The following is a 13598-nucleotide window of genomic DNA, read 5'->3' on the forward strand; positions in this document are numbered from 1 at the left end:
CTGGACTTGCAGAACAGGTCAAGTTGGTTTTGTCATGGAGAAGCCTGGAATAAGCTATTCTGTCACCTGGAATTGGAGGAAGATTTCTATCTGCTTTGTGGATCCTTCTGGATGTGCATCAGCTGCTCCTCTGCAGAAGTGTTTTTCTTTATAAGTAATATGCTTCAGCTAGGAAAAGGAGAGAACCTGTGTTCTCCATAAATGCCAGTTTTTATTTTTCTGTAGACTTGTCACTGTAAGAGCAGCTAACTTAATTAACAATTTGTTTCACACATGCTTTTTTCATTAAAGGTGTCATTTACTGTAAGAGTCACTTTTTTAATCCACCATCATTTTCTCATGCCCTCATGTTTCCAGTTGCATTGCACCTTCTCTGCATTCAGACTACAAAATCTTTAGGCCAGGTTAAGCTGAAGATCAAACTGCAGAGAAAACAGCTGGAGATGATGTTTCCTGCTTGCATGAAAAACGCTGGCACTATGTCTGACAGACTTATAAATGATAATAAACTGGAGAGTGAGAAATAAAGAGGAAGTGTCAAGAGCGCAATATTTTTCAGGAAGATTTGGGAGAATGTAGGGGATCAATAGGCGTAAAGGATGAGGAACGTGTTTCAGACAGAAAGCTGTAGTAAACAAAGCCCTTGCTCTCTGAACAGCAGGGAGATTTTGTTTGCAACAAACCCCAGACTTCCTATTACATAGAACATAAAGCCCAAGTACTTTCCAAAGTGGAGGAAAAACAGTATTTTGAAATAAGCCATCACGCTTTGCATACAGGACTTGGGTAGTTAAGAATTATTGTGTAACTAGTGCCATACAGATATTATAGTAAAACAGCTTAGTTTTCAGGGGATGGTTGTTGCTTTTTAAAACAGCACTAGGAAGAAGAAAAAAAATCATAATGCTTTTCTGTCTGTGCCCACCAGAAAGGAGGATGGCTTTTAAAGCAGCCTCAATTTAGATTAGAAATGTGGTGTATGAACGTTAGTATAAGCTGGAATTAGACAGTTAAAGAGGCTAAAAAATTGGGGGAGTGGAGGGGGCCTAGGCTTTAAATTTCAGTATGAGCATTATTTAATAACTACTAGTGAGGAATAACATGTTAAAAGATCTCTGTCAGGAATTAGACGTCAAAAATGCTTATTTTGAAGTCTGCCAATCCTGGATTAAACAATTGCTGTAGACAATAATGTTGATTATAGCCTGCTGTTTTCTCATTTGTATGGCTAGAGGCTCAGTCAGGGATGGGATGCCACCGCAAGCCGCCTCACCTTTTGTGTATGCTTCAGGTCTCCATGCAGCAGGGACGCAATGGTCTGTTTATGTAGGACAGTGTGGAGGTCACACTGCTGTGATTTTCACTGATGATGACAAAATCATGACTTTTGTCTCTGCAAACTGCTATAAATAACTAGTACTTAAAATGTGAGGTGGATGTTGAAAACCGAACAAGTTCTTGTCCTGATAGCTTGTCATGGCCAGATAACTATGATATTTTGGAGGAAACACTGATTCCTGTTTAGAAAAATAAGCCATTCAGACAGGATCAGTCAGGAACCCTTCATGTAACTTATTTGCCTTTAAAGGGACAAGACTGGTTTTCAGATTTCTATTTTCTAGTATTTTTCTCCTTTGAGTTTGTGCAAACCTTTTTTGTCTGTTGCCAAAAGTAATCAACAACCTGGGATCTAATTCCTTGTGTGAGCCCTGTTCCAGTGGGTGAGCACATATTCCTTCCCATGCTGATCCGAAAAATGCCCTCGGAGTAAATGTTGTTTATTGCCACAGCATGAAGACTCGGTGAAACTATTGCTTGGAAATGAGCTGAACGTGATGCAAATCACGTTGTGACTGCTTAGTCCTCAGCCCAGCCTTAAATCACCTGAACTGTTCATCATGTTTGGGGGTGTTGGTTGACAGCCAGCTGAACAGGAGCCAGCAGTGTGCCCAGGTAGCCAAAAAGGCCAACAGCATCCTGGCTTGTATCAGGAATAGTGTGGCCAGCAGCACTAGGGAAGTGATTGTGCCCTCTACTTGTTGCTGCTGGGGCCCTACCTCGAATCCTGAGTTCAGTTTTGGGCCACTGACTACAAGAAAGACATTGAGGTGCTGGAGGGAGTTCAGAGAAGGTTGACCGAAGCTCGTGAAGGGTCTGGAGCACAAGTCTGATGAGGAGCAGCTGAGGGAACTGGGGCTGTTTAGCCTGGAGAAAAGGAGGCTGAGGGGAGACCTTGTTGCTGTCTACAACTACCTGAAAGGAGGTTGTAGCATGGAGGGTGTTGGTCTCTTCTCCCAAGTGGCAAGCGATACGACAAGAGGAAATGGCCTCAAGTTGCACCAGGGGAGGTTTAGATTGGATATGAGGAAACATTTCTTCTCAGAGCTGGGAAGGCACGTGGCTGGGTGGTTACCAGTGCTAGATAAATAGTCATTTTTTTCCTGCCTGTGTTGACCAGCTTTTGTTTTTCTGATAATTTTTGACAATGAAGACTTAGCTCTCTGCTGTATCTTGCATTATTTTACTATTGGAGTCAGCATATGCAGTCACTTCTCAGCAGGTCTTGGGAAAGCTGCAGCAAGTGCCAACAAGAAGCAACACTACAGTATTCAAAACACTTTACTGTCATTTCTCTTTTTCTTCCACTCTCCATAGTTTCTTGCTTTTTAAAAAAGCCCTTCTCTTTTTTGCTTTGTATTTAGAATTTTTTTTTTTTAATCTCTTTTGAGCTGTTTATTGAATTTGGACCTTCGTTTCGTTTTCAGCTGCAGTTTCTGCTTTCCAAGTATTTCCATCTTGACATGTTACCTAAATGAAAAAGATGCTTTGAAATTGTAATGTTAAGGTTTTGCTTTTGGGCAGTTTAAAAAGATCTGTTGCCTCTTTTGAATTGTTCTGAACTGTGTTTTATGACTTAGAAACTAACCTAGCTGTGACACAGTTGTGACTGGATTTTTTTTCAGTTCCAAGGGCCTCTTGTCAGATATTCATTATTTATCTGCTAGCATTTTGAGACCTTGGTGCTTTTGTAGCTTGCAAATATGACTTCCTTAAATAATTTATGGCTAAAATTTGACTGTTAAATAATTTATATTTGCTAAAATGTGAGCATTTTAGAGAATATTTTCAACTGGTGAAAACGCTTCATTTGAGTATTAGGCCTTCAGGCTCATGCTCAGTTTTACATCCTGTGAAATATTGTGATAAGACCATTTCTTGTGTATTCAGTAGACCAAGTAATCTTGATACTATATTGCAATGTAAGAGAAAAATCCAAATAATTATAAAACTATCTCAAAAACATTTTGAAATTTCCTTAAGAGTGAATCTATTTCAAAACCAGTGAAGACAGGTTTTTGGTGTCCATCTAAAGCAGTACATTACATAGGTTGTGCTGCAGATTAAGTTATAATGACCAGGATATACTCTACCAGCATTAAAAAGAAAGCATACAGGGTTGTGCTGACAGACACTCAGAACTTTTTGTGAAGAATTAAAATACTTTCTTGCTATTTTAATGACTAAAGAAAGTGAATGCTTCCTAATAATTTAGTTGCATCAGTGTCACTGACATACTTCAGTAAAAGGGAGACTTCTCTTGCATTCTTTTGTTTTCCTCTGAACTCCTTGCTGTGCTATAATAAGGACTTAGTAAATGAGATCTCCAGCCTGAGCTATTTGCCTTTCCTTTGCCTTCCTGAAGTGCACCCAGAGTGCACTGGGCTGTGTGCCATCGGAGAACTGCTAACACCCCAAATCTCAAAGCTGCCCTGTTTCCATGTAGCTGTGCCATTCCTTCAAATCTGAGGACTGATGAATGGCCTCCTCAAATAAGTTCCTTCATTATAGTTGCCAATAGCGAGAAAGTGATGCATTTCTAAATGTGCCAAGGTTCCTTCTGGTATTTATTTTGGCATTGAAGAAGTGGAACTAGGTCTTCTGAGTGTGACGCACTGTGAGTAAATGCTGGCACTCTAATGAGGGACAGGGGTAGGTTACCAGCTTTGTTACCAGCTTTGTCCTTTTCTTCATACCACTGATCTTCTGCAGGGAGATGACAAAGAACATGAATTCACAAGTTCTCAGTTGCCTCTGAGAGGACTGCTCAGCAAATGGGGTCCACTAGGATTTCCGTCACCAGGCAATTAATGCTGCCAGTGATAGATGTGATTAATAACTCATGAGCTCTTCACTACGCAGCTCTTTACAGTTGCATAAATCAAGGTTACATTGCATGCTTCCTCTCTTATTTTTCTTCATGAGTGCTTCAAAGAGGTACAAGCATAGTAAATGAAATATCTGGGGTTTTTCTTTGAATATGCCTCTTACTGAAGTAGAATGTATTTTCCAGTGATAAGAAGACACAGCAGCTTTGTTTGTGACAGCCAGAGGTAAAAGTCACCCACCCTGAGCTATGGTGGAGGGAGGCTGGGTCTCCCCGTGCTTGCTCAGTCACATTCATTTAGAGAGAATTGTGCTTTTATCCCCTTTCTCTTCCCATTTGATGCTGAAGATGTCAGAGGGCGCCTTTCCTTGGGGCACAGAGGCTTTACTCTCAGGGCTGTGGGCAACGCCTTGGACCCCTGGCTTGCAGCAGCAATCCTTTTTCATTGCACATCTTAAAAGTGTTCCGGAGGTGGAAATAAGAGTAGATAGCTCTTTCCTCTAGGATATGCTTACAGCAGCTTTCACAGTCTTTTCTTTTTTAATTTTCAGCTTTTTTCCCCCTATAGAGTCATAGAATCATTTTGGCTGGAAGAGACCCTCAGGATCATTGAGTCCAGCCATAACCTAACCTAACCCTGGCACTAAACCATGTCCCTAAGAACCTCGTCTGAACACCTTTTAAACCTCTCCAGGGATGGTGATGCCACCACTTCCCTAGGCAGCCTGTTCCAGTGCCCTGTCCGTGAAGCATTTTTTCCTAATATCCAATCTAAACCTCCCCTGGTGTAACTTGAGGCCATTTCCTCTCCTCCTATCACTTGCTACTTGGGAGAAGAAACCAACACCCTCCATGCTACAACCTCCTTTCAGGCAGTTGCAGACAGCTATAAGGTCTCCCCTCAGCCTCCTTTTCTCCAGGCTGAACAGCCCAGTTCCTCAGTTGCTCCTCATCAGACTTGTGCTCCAGACCCCTCACCAGCCTCATCACCCTCCTCTGAACTCTCTCCAGCACCTCAATGTCTTTCTTATGATGGGGCGCCCATTTATGTTAATATAAAACTTCATTCCTGTATGTTAGGTCCCAATTATTATGACATTACTGATCATCTGCCCTCTGCAACACTCGTACAGCTCTGAAAGAGGTTGCTATGATAAGTTTTAATTCTCTGGGCCAAGGATTGTGTAGCTGGACTGAAAAGGTGCACCTGAAAAACTCAGTAACACAGGTGCTCTGGATAAACTCACATGCAACCTTAAAGTGACATTCCTTTGTTCCAACAATATTACTTTATTTAATTACAGAACTCACAAATTCAGACATATCTCTCCTTGGATAATATGTAATATACTTTACTCTTTTTTTTTTTCCTGTAGACTTTCAGAAAGCGTTTTTAACTATTTTGTATCAGACATCAGGTGTTTTTGTCTGAGTTACTCCCTACTCCTCACCTGTTTTTCAAAACCGTGGGTACTGGAAGGACTTTTCTATATTGATAGGTGAGGCGATAGTTGTAGATTTCTTTGTAGCAAAGTACCGGATTATGTTGTAAGTATGACCAAGTGCATTTATTTAGTCTCCCTTAGGGTGATATTTTATCATTTGCTTTACAGTACTTCAGACTTTGGAGTCTGCTGTTTGTAGGGTGTTGCCTGTATCATACATCTGGGAAATTTCTCATGGGGTAGCAACAGCCACAGTCTACAGACGTTGTGAAAATCAAGCTTAATGATCAATCCTGTATAATCTTTAATCTGCAATAACACCGTTTGTGATACTGTTGTCATGCTCATTCCTATTCCCTTCTGTAGTTTTTATTAATTACTCACTAATTCATTCAGCTAGAAGTATCAGAAGACATTAAGTCATGTGGAAGGCAACACCCAGTACAGTCCTTCTTTCTTTCTTCCAGATAATTTTCATGGACTTGAAACAAAAACTTGATTTGGAAAAAAAAGCTCTCCGTAGTCTTACCTCTTTGTGTGGGTTTTAGAGAAGGAAATTTTGAATTTTGGAGCAACCTGAAGTTAAGAGTGATCAACCCCTTTTTTTAACCTTTTAAACTTTTGCAGAAGAGGGACCATGTAGGTCAGACATCCCTTAGGGATCATGTTCAGGGGCAGGGGGAGATGCCGCAGTCCCAGTTTGGGACACATCCATCATGCAGCTGCTGAGGGGCACAAATATGTTTAAAGGACAGTCAGCAGCGGGTCTTTGTCCTTGGCATTGCTTTCTTATACACGTGAAATGATGTATACTTCTTTAGTATTCATTCTGGTCACAATAACATACATTTAGAAGTGTTTCAGAGCTTAATAAAGTTTATTGGGAAGTTTCTGAGGTGCTATTTAAGCCTCCAGAGCAAACTGTCAGTGTGTATTGTGGTTTGTGGGCAGAGCTGGCAAAAAGTGCCTGTTCTCACAACCTCAAATAAGAGCAAGTTGGAAAAAAATAAAATCTGGGTCACTGCTTGTGATGAGTAAGCAGTTACCAGAGCATTGAGCTATTTTTCACCCCTCTGGGAAGCTGCGAAGGAACATCACAGCAACAAAATCCCAGTACAGTTTATTAGGCCTCCCTTGCCTGCAAAGTTTCTGTTACAAGCTCCTATTTTTGCGTTGTTGGGCTGTGTTATCCTTAGCAAGCTTTCAGTTTCATCCCTTCTCTGCTCTTCCTGCTTGGCAATTTTTTTTTTCATATGGGCTGTATAGATCATATTAACCTATGGAGTGGTTTACTGGAGTAAAACTGGGGTTTTACAGAATAACATAACAAGTATAACGGTGCCATAAAGTTACAGTAGACTTTTAGCACTCTAGGCAGGGCAGTCCCAATGAAGATGGAAATCATAGCCTCAAAAGTTTGTGCAGTGCAGTTTAACAGATTAGCTCACTAATTTGTCTTTTCCTCATCTTAGGTTAGTAATTTTAGAGCTAGGCTAGAAATGCATTTCTGAATATTAACAGAGGAGAGTGATGTGACCTGCCTGACGACAGCAGAGTTTCAAATGAACTGCCAAGTTCTGTGTTTTGCTCTGACTCTTTGGGTCGCCTTTGTTTTTTAGCTTTATAAAACAGGCCAGCCAGGTGGTGTCCACTTTGATTAGCGTTTGCAAAGTGCTTTGATCACTCCAAGTCCTCTTTTAGCACTAATTAGTCCTCAAGTGTATTCATGCATGGAAGCAAACAGGCAGTCCCACTTGTGCTGGGAAGGATGAAAGGCAGGAAGCCGAGGGCTGAGCCCAGGACAGACCGTACCCGGGTGCTGGGAGAGTGTCTGGAGCCCAGCCAGCCGCTGCCTCCTGTGCCCTGGAAGGGAATTAACTGTGAATTCTGGTGATGCAGAGAGCCTTTGGGTATCACAGGTCCCTGTAATATCAGCTGCATGTGAATTTGAGAGGTGTCAGCCTACAGGTATATGCGTTCAGCAGAATAAAAGGCAGGTGGTACAGGTGAACCTTTGCCCTGGCAGGCAGACACATCCCATCTCATCCCATCCCATCCCATCCCATCCCATCCCATCCCATCCCATCCCATCCCATCCCATCCCATCCCATCTCACGAGAGGAGGTGCCTTCTCGCTGCCCTGCACAGAGGGTAGCCTGCACTAGCCTGTTTGGCTGCATCCAGCTTTGGTACCCTCAGTAAAGGAAAGACATGGACCTCTTGGAGAGGGTCCAGAGGAGGGTCACAGAAATTATCAGAGGGCTGGAACAGCTCTGCTGTGAGGGCAGGCTGATAGGAAAAGGGGTAGTGGTGTTAAACTAAAGGAGACGAGATTCAGTCTACACGAGGAAGAAATTTTTTTACAATGAGGGTGGTGAAACACTGGCCCAGGTTGCCCAGAGGGCTGGTAGATGCCTCATCCCTGAAGACATTACAGGCCAGGCTGGATGGGGCTCTGAGCAGCCTGATCTAGTTGAAAATGTCCCTGCTCATTGCAGAGGGGTTGAACTAGATGACCCTTGAAGGTCCCTTCCAACCCATTCTTATGATTCTATGATTCCATAAAGCTTCTACCTTCTTGTTGCTTCTCAACAGGAACTTGCAAGCAGAGTATGACCGTTTGAAGCAACAGCATGACCACAAAGGACTCTCTCCACTGCCGTCCCCACCGGAAATGATGCCGGTTTCCCCACAAAGTCCCCGGGATGCTGAGCTCATTGCAGAAGCCAAACTGCTTCGTCAGCACAAGGGCCGCCTGGAGGCCAGGATGCAGATCCTGGAGGATCACAACAAACAGCTGGAGTCACAGCTGCACAGGCTGAGGCAGCTGCTGGAGCAGGTGAGCCCTCAGGCCTTTCTTCTAGATCTCTCCAGAGTAATTTTCCAAACAGGGTGTGAAGTGATATCAATAATAACAACATACCAAGAAATCATATCTGTAGAGACTAGTCAGAGAAAAATGTTATTCTGCAGGCTGCAAGTGAGAAGGTGTAATCATGTTTTTGTATTCTTATTTAGTATTCTTCTGTGCTTTATTCAGAATTCAGAGCTGTTGTTTGCACGCAAGTGTTTACATAGAAACAGACAAAATTGTGTGTACTCACAGTGTAAATAAATACAGAGAAGATTTGTGCAACTGTACTGAGCTGTTAATAACAACCTTTTCTGTTTTTTTCTTCAATTTTTAGCCACAGGCAGATGCCAAGGTGAATGGTACAACACTATCATCTCCTTCTACCTCTTTGCAGAGGTCAGACAGCAGTCAGCCAATGCTTCTTCGTGTAGTTGGCAGCCAGACTTCAGAAACCATGGGTAAGACAACAAAGTTCAGATTGTCAGAAAAAATAGTGATAGTCCCATTTTCCAGCAAAATATCCTTAAAGACAGAAAATACTCTGCTCTCCTGTTCAGTTCAAATGAGAATGAAATAGACATTTCCAGTGGTCTTTGATGTCATCTGGCTGTTTACATTTTACATCTTCATTATAGTTCAGGCTTTTGGTTTTGATCTTGATAAACACAGTAGCGTGGATATTTTTACATTAAACACAAAGCTCAGGCAGGACTTGACTCCTGAAGACAAATATTACTAAAAAGCTAACTGTTTTATTCATACTGACCTTCGGTAATTAAGCATAACATGGCTGATTTAAGTGTACATAGCATTAATTGTGGCTAAGAGATTAAATGTATGGTTAATCATCCCCATGTTAACTGATGTGATTTTATTTTTAATATGTCATGGCTCAATCAGTAGGATTAAGCTGTCACTCATAGGCACTACTCATCTAGTTTCTTTTCTAAATATTGTATCAGACGTGATAATGAACATGATATGAGTTGTGGAGTAGGGTTAAGTAATAATATTCTGTAGCTAGAGGCTGGAATTATTATTTTGGTGCTTTTAGTAACTGCTCTGTAGCATTTTCCTAATTTCCTATCTGTTTTCTAATTAATAAGTATTTATTACCAATTACTAAGGATTTTCTGCTAGTAAAAAAGCCATCAACCATTGCAGCATCTTTAAGCAAATGTACTTAAATTACTTGAACAAGATAATATTTGGAGTCTGGTGATAATATTCAATTTCATGCAAATAAATTTATTTAGAGGATATTAGAGGCAGTGAGGGAGAGTGAGAAGCTTAAGTGAGAGTTTTTCTCTTCACTGCAATTGGTGACACAGTCGACAACAGAGAGAAATCAAACAGGAGGGAACGTTCTTTTGTGTCTGAAGTGCCACCATGGTGGGAGATGCAGCTTGTTTCAGGGGCTTTTCTTCCTTCCCGAGTGTAGGCAATAACATCAGCCTGTGCTGGTATAAAACGAGATGGGTTCTATATACCCTACAACATAAAATTGTGAAATAAATTGTACCTTTGGGAATCCTTAAGTTGAATCCTGGGGGTGAGAGTACAGTCACAGGTAACAGCAATTTCATATGGATCTTTCTTTAATGGTATTACTAGTGAGTAAATATTTTGGAACAGAGTAGACATAATTTATGGGTGGAGTCAGCTTTCTGAAGAAACGTTATGAATTTCATTACATAAAATGTGTTAATTAAATGCACAAGAAAAGATAGGAAGACAGTGGTTCCCAGCCATTTTACTAAAAGTCTTGTATTTTATCTTTTAGTAGGACAAAATATAATAATGTACTTCTTCCATTTGACTCGATATAAAATTATTGCCATTTAACTTGTGAGACTGGAATAATTAATTAACATGCATATAATCACATAGACTGCTAACACTTGTTTAAAGCAAATATTTAGTCATGAGTTGGGTTTTCTGTTTGTTGAATTGAGCCAATACGTGGCAGGACAGTGAGATGTTGAATCGTTATCAGTATGATCGTGTTGAGACTCAGCAAAGCAATGCTGTTGGCAGCATGGAGCAGAGCTTATAAAAAGAATTACTAACTGAGCTAACAAACCGCAGCTAATTCAGTTTGTCGAGTCGTCTTTCACACCAGAAAGCTTTGCTTGCTAGCCTGAGAGTTTCTGAAGCATGACTTAAAATATTCTTGAATTGTGAAGGGAACCAGAGCGGTGTTGTAAATAATGCTGCCACGCTGCGAGCATGTGCCCAGTAATGAGGGAGTCATAATTTGCAAGAAAATACTGAGGAACTCTAGGTCTCTCAGGCAATGAGGTAATGTAGTGGTGGCTTTTATGTATTTTACTTTTTGAAAGGAGGCTTTAGGGTTTTTTCACTTTGAATGTAGACCCACTGCAGTTATCTCTCTCTCTGCTTTCTCAAGGAGAGATTATTGCAAAAGATTTTCCACCAGCAGCGTTGTCCAGCCACTTGGTAAAAGCAGCAACCCACTTAGATCCTAATTTACAAATAGAAAAGCTTATCCTTTGATAACTTGAGATACACCTGTGCAAGTGGAAGGGTTCTATTTTCTTCTCATAGAGCCCTTAATGGGGAGACCCTGATCTTTGGCCTTTCTCCTCCAGTAATGTGGCAGCAGAGGAGCTTTTCTGAGGCATGTGAGTCAAGAGGCTGTTGCTGAATTTTAATTCATTCGAGTACCACCAGAATGTCAGAGTCTCACCGAGCTTCCCAGGCCTTTTGTGGAAACAGAAATGGGGAAGACCAGTTTGGGTAAAGAGAGATAACTGGGGTCTGAAGGCATCTTTACTGTTATCTGCTTGCTTGGCTGATGTCTTATTTTGTTGTTTACAAGGCAATGCTCAGAAAAATCATCCAAATGAGAAAGAATAATGCTTTTTAAATAAAGATACGGCAGTATTGAGGGTTGACAGAGTTCAGTTTGTATCAGCGTTTACCAGGATATTTGGATATCAGTACCTGTCCTCAGTTCTTCTTGGCCAGGACAGCAGAACCGCTGCCCCCTTCTTTTGGTGTTTGTGGCCAGGTGGGTTTCTGCAGGCGTGCTGATAAGGTTCTCAGCCTGGACAGAAGTGGCGAGACCTCTCTCTGAGCTTTCACCTTGGCGTCCAGCAGCGTAGGTAGTTCTGCTAAGGCACCTCTGTCAGCGCAGCACTTGGTGCCAAGTGACCCATGACTTGAGTTGATTTGTGCAAACCCAGCACCAGTCGAAAGCTGAATAAGCTATTTTTAGCCTATTAGTGGAATAAAAGAAGCTGATATAAAGACCATAAGTTATATGAATTAGGTGCTTCTTGCAGGAACTTTACCCCACTTCTTGTACTGGAGTGAGAAAAATTACTCTTGGTCAATAATAACTCTGTGAAGCTCCTGGCCCTAAGGTGAGGCCAACACTAAACCTAATAATAGGGAATATATGCAATCCTGAAGTATTCATTTAGCATCTCATTTAGCAGGCTTTCCACTAGCGTGGAGCACCTCAGTGTTTAGAGAATGTAAATACTAACAAATTCAGGCAGTTTATTACTCAAGTTGAGTAGGGCAAGGCATGTTAGAATAAAGGGTCATTAAGTCACTTTCAAAACAAGGATGTACTGTTCGTGGTTATTTCAGCAGGCAAAATTGCTTTTGCATTTTAATAGGGATAAAGGAAATCTAGTTAAACAGGAGAATCTCACTCAAAATAAATCCATTAGGTGTATTCTTTTTTCACGTGCTTTATTTGTTGTGGAGGCTAGGGTCTGCAGTGAAATCAACATATAGATTTTAGTTATCTGAAACCATGACCAAAAAAAACCCAGTAAAAATATAACATATTGAATTTCCCATTAAGCTGCTGCCCTATAATCAGGTTATAGAAATTATTCAGTGCGAGAAATGTATTTTGCTTTATTAAACTGCTGCTAAACCCTTTAACGGTACAATTGAATGTTCTTCGAGCGCCAATCTGATGCAATTAAACTGCCAGAAATATTAATACTGATGCAGATGAGAATCTGGGTTTCTCCTGATTTAGGCAGCCAGGCAAAGCAGAGCTAATGTGAATCCAGCACTATTAGAGAGCTGCTCAATAGCAGCACTCACAACAGCGATTTCTTTTGCCATTGATAGAATAGGAGGACCTGAAACACTGAGTGTCATTTATAGAACTGGATGTTCGTAGCAGACATTTTACCCCACTTCTTTTACCAGAGTAGATTATTTCTTAAATTCCTTTTAAATTAAAGTCAGTGTTAATTGTTTAAAATGCATTAATGTCATTTAGATCCTTAAAAAAAAAAAAAAAAAAAAAGAGGAAAACATAGAAGTCAACAAAATGCACCTTTAGAATTTTGATTGTATGCTAAGCAGAAAATGCATTTAAGTGAAGAGCCTTAGCTTCATGGAGGACATACGCAATAGCAAGCTGTTAGCAAATGGTTTTGTGGTGGCTCTCAAGCAGTGGTGTGGCTTTGCTTTCCAGGTGAGGAGGAGCTGCTCAGCCCACCCCAGGACACAAGCACAGGTTTGGAGGAAGTGATGGAGCAGCTGAATAACTCCTTCCCCAGCTCCAGAGGTGAGCGCCACCGCCCGCGGCAGATGAGAGGGAAGAAGATAAAAGTGCTTTCTGTTCCTTGATGTTTTCAGGGGGTTGTGTTTCAGTTTCGGGTTTTTTGCTGCTCTTTGTTTTCATTTTAACAATAGCTGTACAGAAACCCGTCTTACTTAGAGCTGAGAAGCAGCCTGCTTCTCCTTTACCTTAAGCTACCTCCACAGGTGGCTGGTGCTGGATACATGGCTGAAACAATATCTGTTTGAGACTCTTTTTTTTCCCCAAATGTGTTCCTCCCTTTTCCTGTACTCCTTTTCTCACAGCTTCTCTCCTTTTCAGTTGGTCCCCTTGCTGATTTGCTTTTAATATGTCTTAGCACATTTTTCTTCTGTCCTTACCTTTCTCCAAGGAGAATCTGGTCTGAAATAATATTACAGATCTGAGTCAAAGTTCTTGACCTTGTAGCACTCGGGTCCAGAAGAACAGAGGAAAACCAAGCAGGCTGCTTCTTTGTGCAGCGTAGGCTGCACTCGTGCCCCCAGCCACAGCATTTCTGTCAGGGGTTCTGTTTTGCTCATTCCTGTTGTTTGCTAA

At 41.3% G+C, this 13598-nt stretch overlaps 1 protein-coding gene across 30 annotated transcripts in view; it reads left to right on the top strand.

Moving 5' to 3' along the window:
• Nucleotides 1–13598, top strand: part of DMD (dystrophin) — a 1272535-nt gene that overhangs the window by 1242394 nt on the left and 16543 nt on the right. For 29 of the 30 annotated variants that reach the window (XM_065049958.1, XM_065049956.1, XM_065049960.1 and 26 more), the window contains 3 exons: nt 8206–8449; nt 8799–8922; nt 12936–13028. In XM_065049958.1, coding sequence (XP_064906030.1) covers nt 8206–8449; nt 8799–8922; nt 12936–13028 — 461 coding nt within the window. Of the gene's footprint in view, nt 1–8205; nt 8450–8798; nt 8923–12935; nt 13029–13099; nt 13356–13598 lie in introns of those variants that run through there. The other variant, XM_065049979.1, reaches the window with a different exon arrangement.

Source organism: Columba livia, chromosome 1, assembly GCF_036013475.1.
Source record: "Columba livia isolate bColLiv1 breed racing homer chromosome 1, bColLiv1.pat.W.v2, whole genome shotgun sequence".
Classification (NCBI taxonomy): domain Eukaryota; kingdom Metazoa; phylum Chordata; class Aves; order Columbiformes; family Columbidae; genus Columba; species Columba livia.